Source organism: Anguilla rostrata, chromosome 12 (genome assembly GCF_018555375.3).
Source record: "Anguilla rostrata isolate EN2019 chromosome 12, ASM1855537v3, whole genome shotgun sequence".
NCBI lineage: Eukaryota > Metazoa > Chordata > Actinopteri > Anguilliformes > Anguillidae > Anguilla > Anguilla rostrata.
In genome coordinates this window covers 477267-494418 of record NC_057944.1, presented here as the reverse complement: position 1 = coordinate 494418, position 17152 = coordinate 477267, and the positions used below count along the sequence as shown (strand labels likewise).

The 17152-nt window shown below is 42.2% G+C and overlaps 1 protein-coding gene across 1 annotated transcript in view; it reads left to right on the top strand.

Moving 5' to 3' along the window:
• Positions 1-17152, top strand: part of LOC135235926 (integrin alpha-E-like) — a 33193-nt gene that overhangs the window by 4902 nt on the left and 11139 nt on the right. The window contains exons 5-19 of the mRNA XM_064301986.1: positions 5780-5888; positions 6542-6664; positions 6927-7001; positions 7240-7361; positions 8088-8239; positions 9039-9192; positions 9975-10122; positions 10424-10494; positions 11302-11428; positions 11844-11980; positions 12392-12529; positions 13729-13953; positions 14319-14449; positions 14755-14897; positions 15119-15267. Coding sequence (XP_064158056.1) covers positions 5780-5888; positions 6542-6664; positions 6927-7001; positions 7240-7361; positions 8088-8239; positions 9039-9192; positions 9975-10122; positions 10424-10494; positions 11302-11428; positions 11844-11980; positions 12392-12529; positions 13729-13953; positions 14319-14449; positions 14755-14897; positions 15119-15267 — 2004 coding nt within the window. The remainder of the gene's footprint in view (positions 1-5779; positions 5889-6541; positions 6665-6926; positions 7002-7239; positions 7362-8087; positions 8240-9038; positions 9193-9974; positions 10123-10423; positions 10495-11301; positions 11429-11843; positions 11981-12391; positions 12530-13728; positions 13954-14318; positions 14450-14754; positions 14898-15118; positions 15268-17152) is intronic.

Genomic DNA, 17152 nt, shown 5'->3' with positions numbered 1-17152 from the left:
GTCGGAATACTTAGTTGCGTCGCCATGGATGTGTCCTAGCCGCTTGCCGTAAAGGCCTTTACTATGTCGTAACACTTAGATGGCCCGGCGTGTATGTAGAGCTGCAGCGCTTCTGCGCCACAATTAAAAAAGGCGTGAGACTAGTGTAGTCACGAATCACGATACCAAACAGGGTTTCCCCCAGAAAAGTTGTTAGGCCCGGTGGCAAGTATCTTTTGACAGGGCCCGACGCGGGCCGGCGGCCAAGTGTCTTTTTTGACGGGGGCCCGGCGTAGGCCAGCAACAGACTGTGGCAGGATTAAGGTAGGGCCCTATAGTTTCTGTGATAACATAATCACAGATGGAATCGCGGAATTGAGAATTTTAAAAAAGCTATAACACACATTCCATAGGGCCCTACATTAAGTCAATGCTAAAAGCTGACTGGAGATTTGAAAATATGACTACGTAATGTGAATGTTGTTATAAATAACTCATTTATTCAACACACATTTAAAAAATCAACAACTATTTACAGCATAGCAGAGACGTACAAAGAATCTGACAACAATGTACAGTCTTGGAATGCTGTGTTTTCAACAACAACAAAATAAATAAAATAAAATAAACAATATCAAAGTTTCTGCACTCTACAAAAAACGTATATTCAAGTCCTGATTGGCTACTCAATCTTACAACAAGCCTTGGAATGCTGGGCACATTTAACCTTTTAAAAAACTGTCTAAGTTTTTTTAAGCTTTTACCTTTCCTCCTTGACATTATCCCTAAATGTCACAAAGGAAGTATGTGGGTTACTGACTGTTTGGCTAGCTAACTAAGTTAGCTAAATGACCACGTTGTCATAAAATTTTTCCAGACCATGAAAAGTGCCTGAATTGTTTACATTTTGGACAGATGTGGCTCCTGAGTAAATCTATCCTTGTTTCCGTCGCAGCACTTTCGACACAAGCAATAGCCTGAAATTTCTTCTTACCGTGAACAGACCTGCAAACTCATCAGAGGTGAAAAAGGTGACAAAGATGCAAACCCCCTAGGGGGGTCTGGGGGCATGCCCCCCCCCGAAAGAAATTTTTTTAAATATGCTGACTAGTAACTGACTAGTATGGGCTCAAATTAATGCCAAAAGTATTTTGTATTTGTAAGCAATGACTTGTGCTTGCAACTTATGGTTCGTGTTTGTACTCTGCAAGTTGAACCTGTAAGAAAAACGTGTTTGTGGATGTAGATTTTTGTGAGGAGGGAGGGTCGTTATTAAATGTCATTATTAAAGGGAATATTGCAGATTGGAGACCCCAGTGAATCAATGTGTAGGAAAATTATGTAGGAACTAGATTTTCATAAAAATATATACTTATATATATACTACCGTGACTTCTGGAGCCGTTTTTGTGAGAGAATTTTACTTCCGCATCTTTAAAAAAAAAAAAAAAACCCGCCAAACCCGGAAGTGACGTAACAAAAGGGATTGGATAGTTGAAAATGCCTTGAACAATTTTAAGGTGTTAAAAGCTAAACTATTTTTTTATTTGTTTGTTTTTATTTTATTGTTGAGGGCCAAAAGTTGAATGGAAAGGAATAAGATTATCTGGCCATAATGGATATGAAGGCATGTGTTATTTGTCTTGTTAAAGACTAGCTGTTCGTGTATTAAAGTTCAATAACACAGTTGCATGGTTGTGAACGCATTTGTCAACTATTCAAACTATTTGATTGTCCTCTCTACTATCAGATATCATAGTTCATTCGTTGACAACTAGCTAGCTACCATTGACGTTAGCTGGCATATTGATAGGATTACTGTTCTTTCCGTTACCGTTCATGATGACTTATGGCCAATTTTGTGCTAAGAGACGCTGTCGGATGACTTAGTTGCGTTGCCATGGATGTGTCCTGGCCGCTTCCCATAAAGGCCTTTACTATGTCGTAACACTTAGGCCCTGTCCACATTCTGAAAATGTAGTTTTTTCCCTCCGTTTTGGCCTCCCGTCCACACGAAAATGGCGTTTTATGTCACTGAAAACAAAGCTTTTTGAAAACGCCTTCCAAGGTGGGGACTTTTCGAAACTCCAGTTTCTCTGTCTTCGTGTGGACAAGAAAAACTGAGCTTTATGAAAACGCTGGCGTCATGACGTCAACTCGCGCATCAGTTACCATGGCAATTGGTGTATTGCACATGCGGCAATCGTTTTAGCGTTCTCCTGTGGACGGAGATATTTTTTAAAACGCCGGTCATGTGGATAGGATTTTTTTTAAGGAGGGGGAAAAAACTACGTTTTCAGAAAAATCCGTATACGTGTGGACAGGGCCTTAGATGGCCCGGTGTGTATGTACAGCTGCAGCGCTTCCATGCCGCAACTAAAAAATGGCGTCACACTAGTGTTGTCACGATACCAAAATTTTGACTTTGATACCGATACCAGGTTTAGTATCAAGATTCCCGATACTGAAACGATACTGATTCAATACTCGGTACCTAACGATACTGAAATTACCTTAATAGATCAGAAACGTAATGTCTACAAGGGTTGACCTCATTTTCAAATTCATGGTTTATTAAAAACCTGGTTTATTAACAACCTTTAAGTTGAAGCCTGCTCAATAATCATAGGCCTATAGTGTTACAACACTAAACAATAGAAAAATATATTAAATATATTTCAAAAATTGAATAATCTTTAAACAGGTTTTTCACTTTTAAGTAGATCTAAAAATAGCATACTTTAATAACAATACAGCATCTTCCTATAATAAAATATTTCCAAATTAGAACACCTATTGCTACTGAATTGAACTGAGTCGAAGCTTACGCTGTATCAACGAGTGAGTGCACAAGCGCAACTTCACCTCACTTGGCAACCTTAGTTGCTACTGCCATCTAGCGAAGATTCTGACAAATTACACTTTTCATCCTCTCAATCAGTAATGTGGGAGAGACATTTCCCTGGCTTTTACATTTGACAAAAAACTACTGAACATCGAAAAATTATAATACCGAACCGTTTCTTTTTTTTTTTAAGTACAGAGAAAGTGCTGAAGTTTCGGAAATACCGTGCAACACACATACATATTCCAATCCATTGCTTAGTTTAGCAGAGAATGCACACTTCAGAGCGCCTCAGAGACAGATAGAATAATCATACATATTTCAAATAATAAATACCACAGTGAAAAAAAGAAACAAAAAACGAAATATCAACTCGCCATCCCTGCTACCTGTGAGCTGCGCGCAGAGTAGCCTACCTTATTTATTTTGACATTGGCAGACTACAGAATAAATTGTGTCTTTTGTTTATATTCAATATTAGTACAACAATATGGCCGACATAGGTGGCAAAGTTGTAGAGCACGTTCAGATGCATAGGTCAATGAAGTTCTGTGTTGATCTAACTTACGGTGTGGGAGTTATGGCCTTTTAAGCATGACCCTTTGTTATAGTGCCACCATCTGGCCGACATAGGTGATTTGTAGTGCCTGAGTAGTGGGGGGCCATAGGAACCCACCTGCCAAATTTGGTTGCTCTAGGACTTATGGTTGCTGAGCCTCAGACACTTTTAGCGGAGAAAAATAATAATAATAATCCTAACAGATACAATAGGGTTCCACCAGCTTCGCTGCTTGGACCCCTAATAATCCTAACAGATACAATAGGGTTCCACCAGCTTCGCTGCTTGGACCCCTAATAATAATCCTAACAGATACAATAGGGTTCCACCAGCTTCGCTGCTTGGACCCCTAATAATAATCCTAACAGATACAATAGGGTTCCACCAGCTTCGCTGCTTGGACCCCTAATAATAATCCTAACAGATACAATAGGGTTCCACCAGCTTCGCTGCTTGGACCCCAAATGACGGGAACAGGCCATTCAGCCCAACAATGCTCGCCATTTTCCTGCCTAAATTAGTGCCCTGATTACCTACAGACTAGATAGTATCTAACACTGTATCAAGCCTATTCTTGAAAATCCCCAGAGATTCTGCCTCTACATTGTGAGCAGACAGGCTATTCCACACATTCACTACACTCTGGTATGGTATGCAATTCTTTGCATACCTCTTGCATAGTTTGTGATTTGCGTTGTGTGTGGCACTCATGAACGGACAGAGAATTTATACTTGTGTAGCATGTTGCACAGATCTCTGGTGTAACAAAAAGGTATTTTTTATATTTATAGATAAAGCATGCCTCTTCAAACCTCTTCGGCTAGCCTCTAATCAAACCTCTCCACATCTGTTGTTTAAAATTTGCAGCAGGAAGTTAACTAACAAGTGACTCTTATACCACTTTGCATCAGCGATCAACCGTTCATCATCTGTGTGGCCTATATGGGAAGTGGTTGCGTTTAAATTCTTGAGGAGGGAAGTGACGCTATGCGGATGGTTCGCATATGCAGTCTTAGTATTAGTCAGGCTCCCATCCTTGACTGAACTGATGTGCATACTCATAGGCACTCTTCTAACAAATTCAAGCATGCATTCTCTGAGATCTGACTTATTCCACTCCTTTGTATCTCTCTAACCTTCGCACCAGTCACAGAATGTTAAATGTACAGGGCTACTGTTGATCCTTAAGACATTTGAATTGCTTTATTCTCAATGTAAAAATCTTAAGATTGTGAAACCACTCCATTTGTGTTGCTTTTTCTGTTGCATTGTATTCAGTAACATTTGTGTTATATTTTTACAAATTATTCAAATGTTATGTAGCCTATTTCCTTTGGATAGACAGGGTGCAGTATGAGGGTGGGAATTACAAAATTACATTACTGTAATTACATTAAATATGTAATTTCTATGACATTTGTGATCACTTATAATTATCACTGATCTACAAATAAGGTCCTGGTAAACAAAAAATTCTCATTGAACATCATTGAAAGGTCCTGATTAAATATTTAATGTTTTCATTCCGTTTTCTGGAGGAACACTAAATGTAAAATATCATGAACTCTGGTGCTTTGAGGCACAGTCGCTCAGGAGCTGGGTGGGATTAGTGCATATTTTTGAGGCACAGTCGCTCAGGAGCTGGGTGGGATTAGTGCATATTTTTGAGGCACAGTCGCTCAGGAGCTGGGTGGGATTAGTGCATATTTTTGAGGCACAGTCGCTCAGGAGCTAGGTGGGATTAGTGCATATGTTTGAGGCACAGTCACTCAGGAGATAGGTGGGATTAGTGCATTTTTTGAGGCACAGTCGCTCAGGAGCTGGGTGAGATTAGTGCATTTTTTGAGGCACAGTCGCTCAGGAGCTGGGTGGGATTAGTGCATATTTTTGTGGCACAGTCACTCAGGAGCTAGGTGGGATTACTGTGTATTTCTGAAGCACAGTCGCTCAGGAGCTTGGTGGGATTAGTGCATATTTTTGAGGTACAGTCGCTCAGGAGTTATGTGGGATTAGTCCATATTTTTGAGGCACAGTTGTTCAGGAGCTGGGTGGGATTAGTGCATATTTTTGAGGCACAGTCGCTCAGGAACTGGGTGGGATTAGTGTGTATTTTTGAGACACAGTCGCTCAGGAGCTGGTTGTGATTAGCGTGTATTTTTGAGGCACAGTCGCTCAGGAACTGGATGGGATTAGTGTGTATTTTTGAGGCACAGTCGCTCAGGAGCTGGGTGTGATTAGTGTGTATTTTTGAGGCACAGTCGCTCAGGAGCTGGGTGGGTGTGGTGCATATTTCTCAGCCCAGTGATAAGCTACTGTAGTGGCTCAGATTAAAGAATATAACTGTATGGGGGACATGTAATTTCAACAACTGTGTAATGTACCAATGGATGTATTAGGTCTGCCAACAGGTCAGGAAAAAGAAGGCAATCAATGAAGATCTAAATGGAAACTGTGTCCTGCTTCGAGATCTGCAGAGAACTGAGGAAATGTCCCCTTCATCACTTGGTATGCAAGATCCCTGTCAATCATTAAAGTGGACCATTTGGGAAATGAAAGTGTGGTAATACTAAAATTGATGTTTTTATGGCAGTTAAATTTAAAATTATGAATAAATAATAGAATAAATTCTGATAAATCAGAAGTGTGAGAAGTTTAGTTATTTCCATTTCACAGAGGCTCTCCCAAATTGATTGTTGATTTTGCAGTAATGATACAGGCCTGTACATATGTCTGCAGTAATGATACAGTACATAATGACTGCAGTAATGATACAGGCCTGTACATATGACTGCAGTAATGATACAGGCCTGTATATACAATACGACTGGGCATTTGAAATGCAGACAAAACAAGACAGAGGGTATAAAAAGAACATATTTCAAGTATGATACATCGAAACAGATGGATATACTGCACAGGAGCTTTAAAATTCAATATAATAAAATTCATGTTTGCATTCTATTACACAGAAAAATGCATGTTTGTGAAAGATGCTATGCAAGATTAATACTGAATTGTTGCTCAATTGTTTATTTAATATTTTGACAGTCCTCAATGCCGAAGATAACCATTATCAGTTTTTTTATATTTTCATAAATGGCTTAAATGCATTATTGTGAACTTGATAGTTACCTTAAAACTAACGTTTTACATTTCAGTTGTACGAGAAATGAAAATGAACAACAGCAGCAGCAACAACAACAACAACAACAACAACAACAACAACAACAACTGCAACAACAGCAACAGTCATAAAGAAGAAATCGTCAAACATGATTTAGGTAATCAAATCTCACCAGATAATACACACATTTGTACAAAATGGAAGTAGACTTGATGTCAAGTCATGTCGATGTTTTGCCGACCCCGTAAAATAAGGCTCAGTGCCCTTCTTAAAACATTTAGTTGATAAATCCTCAAAAATATGGTTTTGCCATTTCCATTTTAGTAAGAAAATAATCTTGGCAATAATGGTGGTTGCGCTCCTAATATAGGAAACTACATCAGTGCTAGAAAGGAAAACTCATTCATTTCCTGTTTCAGATGAGCGCATTTCTCGTCAGAGAAGACATGCCAATATAAACAACCACAGCAGCAGTGAGGATGAGAACGAAGAAGGTATGGACTTAACTCAAGCAACTTGTGATACTTTTGTTTTTGAAGTCTTTAAAACAAACATACAAACATTATTTCCATACACTTTAGCAAAATACCAGAGGCAGATGGCAGAGGCTCACTACATGTAACTACATACAATGTATAACACACTCACAAACTAACCAGCTGATTCCATGAGGAAGCTCGTCATATTTCCCCAAAAGAAACACTTATTGCTTAAATTGTTTTTTTTTTCCAGATGCTGGGACGGAGATTGCCTTTGTTCTGGATGGTTCAGGGAGTATTGAGGCTGACGATTTTGTGAAGGCAAAGGATTTCATTTCTAACATAATGCAAAAGGTTTGGAACACCTGTTTTACTGTAAGTACTGAACTCATCTTCATAGTTTACTAACATTATCATCAATCGATATGAGGTTCATCCACGATACCAATTCCTTGTGAACATAAATGATCGCAAATCTTTGTGATGAGCTGTTAAGCAGGTTTGATGTATGAGAAATGCCCTGCAAGCTCCACCAGTCCTGTGTTACATCCCATTATCTGATGGTCTACATACTGTATTGTGTAGCAGTGCTTTAAGTATGCTTGAGCAAAGTCTTTCATCTGAAATCTGTCAATATAAATCCAGATGTTTAAATGGATAGATATATGCCAAATATGCATTGACATGCACTCCATGTATGCATGCACACACACTTCTTTTTTCATTGTACAATAGTTAAGACATTGTCCATTATTTATTTTATTTTTTTTGAGATAAACACACAACGACAATGTGTATCGCGAAGCATGTAGTGACTTTATATTGTTCTTTAATATCTTTTTATGTTTGTGTTATTATTACGGTTATTGCTGCAGTAGTATTTTTCTCTGAGGCAAAAGATTGTTTTTATTCATTTGAAAACAGGAATGACACTAACATAAGAGTCAGAGTCTAATGACGACAGTTTCCTTTATATGTGGTGTGCATGGACCAAAACTTTACAATCATGGAGTATGTGACTTATTAACAGGATGGATAAGAAAACGAATAATAATTGTGAATATCAGGGTGAAATTAACATCTTCTTCTGTTTTTCAACAGTGTGACTTTGCAATTGTACAATACGGAAAAGATATAAGAACTGAACTTTCCCTACTGGAAAATGACAATGGCACAAAGGCCATTGAAAAGGTGAAGAGCATAAAGCAGATCATGGAGTACACAAAAACAGCTTCAGCCATCAACCATGTGCTGTAAGTACAATATTACCAGGTTTATTACCAGTACATTACTATTGTCTATACCCGCTTATCCTGGACAGGGTCGCGGAGGGTGTATGCACTGGGCGAGAGGCAGGAATACACTCTAGACAGGCCGCCAATCTATCACAGGGTACACACACCATTCACTCACCATTCACTTACACACTCATACCTATGGGCAATTTAGAGTCTCCAATTAGCCTACCAGTATGTCTTTATGTTCTCCATGAACCTGGAAACACAGAAAGGCCCAGGCCAGAATTCGAACCCAGGACCTTCTTGCCATGTAACTTTAAACGTGAAAACGGCTCGAAGAAACTACAGAAGAAAGGGCAGATAGAAGGTTTGAGTACTAAACTTCTTTAAGCTCAGTGTCTCCATAACTTGTGCCAGTACTGTATCTCTATACTCTATCATTTGCTCTCCCCAACAAATGTTTCAATCAAAGTAATAAGCCTAATTTTATAATATTAATCAAATTAAATAATTGTGCTGATTATTTATTTGGAAGTGTAAAACGTGTGGTTGGGCTGGCCACACACACAGCAGAGCCTCTGATTGGGATCAAGGCTGCCCCCGGAACCTTCACAGGACAGATATCTGGAATCCCATCAACTTGTTTTACGACTGAACATTTAATTCAGGCATTTTCGGGTTAGAAACAAATGCATTTTTGTGGAGAAAAATTCTGTATGACTTGCTCATTGTTCTTGAAAGTGTTTTTGTATTGTTTCCTCCCCTTAAATAATTTAAATAATTGTTTCCTAAAAATGTGAAAATGTATTTTCAGTGAGAATGTTTTTGTTCCTGAGAATGGATCAAAAGCGAACGCCAAGAAGATGATAATCGTAATCACGGATGGAATCATATTCCTCGACCCAATGGACCTCACAGACGTTTTGAACTCGCCAAAAATCAAAAACATTATTCGCTTTGCTATAGGGGTACGTTATTTCTGACATTAAAAATTTCCATTACTCATCATTTGTCTTTAATATCAAATGCAATCATTTAAGCAAAGCATTGCAGTTTATGCAGCATGTCCCAGCGTGTCTGCATTTGCACAGGGAATACGTTACAGCAGGGCTACTCAACTCCAGGTCCTGTGGGCTGCAGCATCCCCAGATATTTGCACAAGCCATGCACTACACCATCTGATTTCACTAATGAGCTCGCTTCCTGAACCAAGAAGGTAAAATTATTTGTGAAATCTGGTGGTGTAGCGCATGGTTGGCACAAATATTACAGACACAGTGGCTCACAGAACCTAAAGTTCAGCGGCACTGCATTACAGTTTACCAGCAGTCAAACCCTTTCTGTGCCAATGCAGCCTGTAGCCAGGAAACCCCAGAGCACAGGTGTCAAACTCCACTCCTGGAGGGCCGCAGGGTCTGCTGGGTCTGACGTGTTCTCAGCACCAGTGGTTCATTTAAGTCATTGATTGGCTAAGGAATCCTACATACCTTGTTCTCAAGGCAATGATTAGCAGTGGATTGAAAGGAAACCTCAAAAACCTGCAGGCACTGTGGTCCCCTTGGGATTCGGTTTGACACCCCAGCCCCAGAGTAATATATAAGTACATTACACCACAGCTATGGTGTCATCATCTGTCTCTTGTCTGTGCTTTCCCAAACGGATGGCGGTAATTGCAGATTCACTGGGTTTTCAAATGTGACTGGGTAGTCCAAATCTGCTGAAAAATAACATGCCATGTTTTGACTTTTAGGTTGGAGATGTTTTACATGATGCCAAAGGAATTAAAGAGCTGAAGGAAATAGCTTCAGATCCAGATAAACACTTATTTATGGTCAACGACTATACTGGTTTGGATGAAATATTAGGAAATTTTGAAAAGACAATTACTGGAATTGAAGGTAGTGTACCTTTCCTTGGGTCTTTATTCCCAGCCTTGTACAACATCAAACTATACTGCCTTTCACAAAAACATTTCCTCTGTCACACATTACCTCCTAACTTGTTTTATTGATTTGTTCTGGATGTGTGCATTTTCTGTACTAAATGTACTGGCAGTTTTTCCATAAATAGACACATCTCAGATATTTTCTGTTGCTAAATAATTATTAATTGAGTACACATGAATTCCTATTGTAGAGTAGTAACTGATAATACAATAAATTAAATAATAAAAAATGTTATATTATTGCTACTCCACAGGTATCCAGCAGGGGGCAGGTTTCCACTTCGAGCTTGCTGAGGCAGGGTTCAGCTCCCACTTTGCACACGATGTGAGGACTGTATTCTTCATGTACATAACATTGTGTTCCTACATTGTATTTGATACAGTGCGCATAAACACACATTTGCACACATATACAGACACACAGACACTCACTGACACACATGCACACAGACTCAAACACAGACACTCACTCACACACACACACAGATACACACAGACACTCACAGACACTCACACACACACACAGATACACACATGCACACACACACAGATACACACATGCACACAGACACACACTCACAGACACACAGACACAAACACACACACACACAGATACACACATGCACACAAACACACACATACACACACAGACCCATACAAACACAGATACATACATGCACACAGACACACAGACACACACACGCATACACACATTCACACAGACGCACACGTACGCACGCAGACACACATGCACACAGACACACACATACACACACACACACACAGACAATCATGCACACTCACACACACAGACTTACTCTGAAGGAGACCAAAATCGAGACTTCTATTCTGAGATGGAATTCAGGACTGAACATTTGGTCCCATGACCATTTGAGTGTCTCAATGCGTGTGCGTGTACATGTGTGTACTGATAACACTGCACATGCATGAAACCAAGTTTAGGCCAATGGCTAAGATTGAGCATGACAGAGACTGGGATATGAATGGCCAAGGCACAGAGAGAGGCTCTGGGGCCTGGATCTGTGTGCTGGAGGGAGTACCAGCATTTTAACAATAAGCTACTCGGGGAACCAATATCGATCACATATCGAGAACTCTGTTCTATTCACAGGGAAATCTCCTTTTCGGTGCAGTGGGGGCTTATGATTGGAGCGGGGGACTGATTTTGAAAAACCCTCAGGATGGGCGTATAACATTTCTCAATGACTCTTCCACGGGACCAAGATTTTCATATTTAGGTAAAGGACTAAAAACCAATGTTCAATCGTGAAAATATTATTTAATTGTAAATAGTCTTAGTCTACATAATTTCATTTTATGTTCAATTCTATTTCAGGTTAGATACATCACACTGTGTAGTAGCTTAGTATTACTGTAATTACACAAACCTATTTTCGACTTATGTACAGTATATATAAAATATAATGTGCATATGAGTGTTTGTATATGTATATGCTGCTCTGTGTCCCTCGCAGGCTACAGTGTGACGTCTGCACTGGGGCTGACTGAGACTCTGTGCATATGAGTGTTTGTATATGTATATGCTGCTCTGCGTCCCTCGCAGGCTACAGTGTGACGTCTGCACTGGGGCTGACTGAGACTCTGTGCATATGAGTGTTTGTATATGTATATGCTGCTCTGTGTCCCTCGCAGGCTACAGTGTGACGTCTGCACTGGGGCTGAAGGAGACTCTGTACATTTCGGGGGCCCCTCGTTACAGCCTCACCGGCTCTGTCCTGGTCTTCAACAGCCAGACTCACCAGGTGATGCAGACATTACCTGGATACCAGGTGTGTGTCCACCCTCAGAGAATGATAGTCTCTGCCACTTCCTGTTTATCTACCTTGCTTATCCTGTTTATTCAGAACCACGGCCGCAAAGCATAGTCTGTCTGGTTCTTCCTCATTTGTAGATCAATCAATTAACCTGGATGTTTCGCCTTAATTTGATACCTCTACTTTGCATACATGCTTAAGACCTTTGAAGATATAAGACATTTTTGGTGGGGGAGTAATATCAACTTGATAAAATTTGTTAAAATCAGTCCTGGATTTTCACAGCTTTACAAACTGGACTACAGCCAGCTTGGGAAATAGTTTTTATGCGCAGGTATCCTGCCACATTAAGCAGCTGGTTTTTTTTGGCATATTCAATGTGTTACATGTTCCCAGCCACAGACAAACTCTGTCCCCCTGATGCAGGTGGGTTCCTACTTTGGATCAGTGCTTTGTGTCTTGGACTTTGACAAGGACGGTAAAACGGATTACCTGTTGGTTGGAGCACCGTATTACCATGTCAAAGGAGAAGAGGGCAGAGTGTATGTGTATAAACTGAACCAGGTGAGCCATCCCCTGGAAGTCTCCTGATTCCTTACTATATTTGAATATAATGGTACTCATAAAACACTGAGTCTATCATTTCACTTTTGAGCATACACTCTAACACTCAAATTAGCAGCAATGTTATGTCTATCAGTTAAACAAAACAAAGCTAAATAATTGATGGGTTGTATTTACCCTATATAGTGCTAATGAGTGCTATCTTATGGGTTCAGAGGGCCTTGAGGAGAAGGGGTAAAATTCTCTTCAGCTGGGGGCTTTACGCTAATGCCCCTTTACACTAATGCTCACCATAGCCCTTGTACCATGAGCCTCACCATAGCCCTTGTACCTCTTAGCCTCACCATAGCCCTTGTACCATGAGCCTCACCATTGCCCTTGTACCTCTTAGCCTCACCATAGCCCTTGTACCATGAGCCTCACCATAGCCCTTGTACCTCTTAGCATCACCATAGCCCTTGTACCTCTTAGCCTCACCATAGCCCTTGTACCATAAAAGCCTCACCATAGCCCTTGTACCATGAGCCTCACCATAGCCCTTGTACCATGAGCCTCACCATAGCCCTTGTACCATGAGCCTCACCATAGGCCTTGTGTCATAAGCCTCACCATAGCGCTTGTACCTCTTAGCCTCACCATAGCCCTTATACCTCTTAGCCTCACCATAGCGCTTATACCTCTTAGCCTCACCATAGCTCTTATACCTCTTAGCCTCACCATAGCTCTTATACCTCTTAGCCTCACCATAGCCCTTATACCTCTTAGCCTCACCATAGCGCTTATACCTCTTAGCCTCACCATAGCTCTTATACCTCTTAGCCTCACCATAGCTCTTATACCTCTTAGCCTCACCATAGCTCTTGTACCATAAGTCTCACCATAGCCCTTGTACCTTTTAACCTCACCATAGCCCTTATACCTCTTAGCCTCACCATAGCCCTTGTACCACGAACCTCACCATAGCCCTTGTACCTCTTAGCCTCACCATAGCCCTTGTACCACGAGCCTCACCATAGCCCTTGTACCTCTTAGCCTCACCATAGCCCTTGTACCACGAGCCTCACCATAGCCCTTGTACCTCTTAGCCTCACCATAGCCCTTGTACCACGAGCCTCACCATAGCCCTTGTACTGGGCGGCTCTCTGAAACTTTGCACTGTTTCTCATGGAAGCCTAAGCTGTTTGGCACATTGACTGCAGGCCCAGGGACGGTTTGATGCAGAGGGTACAGAGTGGAGGGGAACGGACGGGCACGTGTTTGCCATGTTCGGATCGGCCATCGCGGACCTTGGGGACATCGATGGGAACAGGTTTAATGATGTGGCTGTGGGGGCCCCTCTGGAGGGGAACGAGGCATCCGGGTCTTCTGGAAGCATCTACATTTATAACGGATACGAGGGGGGAATCCAGCCGCGGTTTTCCCAGGTAAGAAAAAAGGATCTGCAGTCATCAGTTATCCCCAAAGATTCTACCTCTACATTTACATTCATTCCCTTAGAGCAGATACTCTTAAACTGAACAATTGTGAGATTATGTATGGAACATGATTAAAATAGAGTTTCATTGTATAAAACAGCGCTGTAAGAAATTAATAATCTTGGTTGGGAAGATGTGCAGAGTAAATTTGAAATGCTCTGAAATACACTCTAGCAAATTTTAAAGGGGTTACATAGAGATACTTAAATACCAAATGATGATTTTAATGATAACCTTGAGCTGACCTTGGTTCCAGCTGAGTTAGAGAACCCTCTCACACACTTTCCCACTTCTTTCCATGCTTACTCTGCCAGAGGATTTCTGCTGCAGATTTAGGGACCAAGCTGCGGTTCTTTGGCCGATCGATCAGCGGGATGTCTGTGGCACACAAAAACAGACGAGAGTACATCAGCGTCGGGGGGGAAGGAGGCGTCATCGTCCTGCAGTAAGCACAAATTCATACTGTCAACTAAAAAAAAAGAAGAAATTAATCTGTGGCTTTACATAAAATAACACTTTCCCATTTCAAATTTATAATTTTGTTTCTTATTTCAAGATTCATTCTCTGCTGGTAAAACAAGATTAAAATGTATGATGTTTGTTTTTTATATTTGGGAATGATATATTTTCTGTTGGATAGTAACGTAAAATGATATGATGGGTGTATTATTGAACTCAAACAGATATACGGTACATAGTGATTCAATGTATTGCTACATGGCTTAGTTTGCGATGTTGCATTTATTCCAGAGCCCTTCCTGTCATTGTCTTCAAACCAAAACTGGAAGTCAAACCTCCCCACCTTCCCTCAGTGGGCACAGACAAGAATAAACTGTACAATACACATGTCACTCTAAAAATCTGCTTCAATACAGAAAGAGGGAACATAAAGGGTAAGAATGCAGGTGTTTTCATCCAAAAATGGCTGCAATCTGTAATATGTAAAATTGTATTTGTTGTTATTTCATCAATTCAGGTTTTGTACAGTCAATCTATTTTTGGGAATTAAATAAGTCTCCTGGTTTCACACCTTTTCCCCAAATGTTTGTGCTGTGTGTTAAGGTGCATTTGCTTTTTCCCACATTTACTAAAAAAATTTTCCACTTTGTCTCAGAGGGTCAGCTCCCCATTTCATATCAGGTGGATCTTGATGATGCTCAAGCCTCAAAGCGCCTGTCTTTTGCTAACGGTGTGTCCAAGGCTGACATCTTTTACCTGACTCCTGATAAGGAATGCCTGGACACCTTCAACCTGAAATTTATGGTAACGTCCCCGTAGTTACGGTTACTAGGCTGAATAACGTTTCATTGACCGACTAAATAAATGACTGACATAGGAAAGGGCAGATGAACTGCGTGAGTAATTAGGGGCTGTCAGTAGTACGTTGAGCTAAAGAATGTGCTCTTAGAGCACCATCACCCAGGGGGGCATTTAGATGGCGTGGTACCCCCCTGAGTGCAGTATCACCCAGGGGGGCATTTAGATGGCGTGGTACCCCCCTGAGTGCAGTATCACCCAGGGGGGCTTTTAGATGGCATGGTACCCCCTGAGTGCAGTATCAGGGGGGCATTTAGATGGCATGGTACCCCCTGAGTGCAGTATCAGGGGGGCATTTAGATGGCATGGTACCCCCCTGAGTGCAGTATCAGGGGAGCATTTAGATGGCATGGTACCCCCTGAGTGCAGTATCAGGGGGGCTTTTAGATGGCATGGTACCCCCTGAGTGCAGTATCACCCAGGGGGGCTTTTAGATGGCATGGTACACCCTGAGTGCAGTATCAGGGGGGCATTTAGATGGCATGGTACCCCCCTGAGTGCAATATCAGGGGGGCATTTAGATGGCATGGTACCCCCTGTGTGCAGTATCAGGGGGGCATTTAGATGGCATGGTACCCCCCTGAGTGCAGTATCAGGGGGGCATTTAGATGGCATGGTACCCCCCTGAGTGCAGTATCAGGGGGGCATTTAGATGGCATGGTACCCCCTGAGTGCAGTATCAGGGGGGCTTTTAGATGGCATGGTATTCCCCTGAGTGCAGTTTCAGGGGGGCATTTTGATGGCATGGTACCCCCTGAGTGCAGTATCATCCAGGGGGGCATTTAGATGGCATGGTACCCCCTGAGTGCAGTATCAGGGGGGCATTTAGATGGCATGGTATCCCCCGAGTGCAGTATCACCCAGGGGGGCATTTAGATGGCATGGTACCCCCTGAGTGCAGTATCAGGGGGGCTTTTAGATGGCATGGTACCCCCTGAGTGCAGTATCAGGGGGCTTTTAGATGGCATGGTACCCCTGAGTGCAGTATCAGGGGGCTTTTAGATGGCATGGTACCCCTGAGTGCAGTATCACTCAGGGGGCATTTAGATGGCATGGTACCCCTGAGTGCAGTATCACCGGGGGCATTTAGATGGCATGGTACCCCCTGAGTGCAGTATCAGGGGGCATTTAGATGGCATGGTACCCCTGAGTGCAGTATCAGGGGGGCTTTTAGATGGCATGGTACCCCCTGAGTGCAGTATCAGGGGGCTTTTAGATGGCATGGTACCCCTGAGTGCAGTATCACCAGGGGGCATTTAGATGGCATGGTACCCCTGAGTGCAGTATCAGGGGGCATTTAGATGGATGGTACCCCCTGAGTGCAGTTCAGGGGGCATTTAGATGGCATGGTACCCCCTGAGTGCAGTATCAGGGGGCATTTAGATGGCATGGTACCCCTGAGTGCAGTATCAGGGGGCTTTTAGATGGCATGGTACCCCTGAGTGCAGTATCAGGGGGCATTTAGATGGCATGGTACCCCCCTGAGTGCAGTGTCAGGGGGGCATTTAGATGGCATGGTACCCCCTGAGTGCAGTATCAGGGGGGCATTTAGATGGCATGGTGCCCCCTGAGTGCAGTATCAGGGGGGCATTTAGATGGCATGGTACCCCCTGAGTGCAGTATCAGGGGGCATTTAGATGGCATGGTACCCCTGAGTGCAGTGTCAGGGGGCATTTAGATGGGCAAGTGGTACACCCCTGAGTGCAGTGTCACCCAGGGGGCATTTAGATGGCATGGTACACCCTGAGTGCAGTTCAGGGGGCATTTAGATGGCATGGTACCCCCTGAGTGCAGTATCAGGGGGCATTTAGATGGCATGGTACCCCCTGAG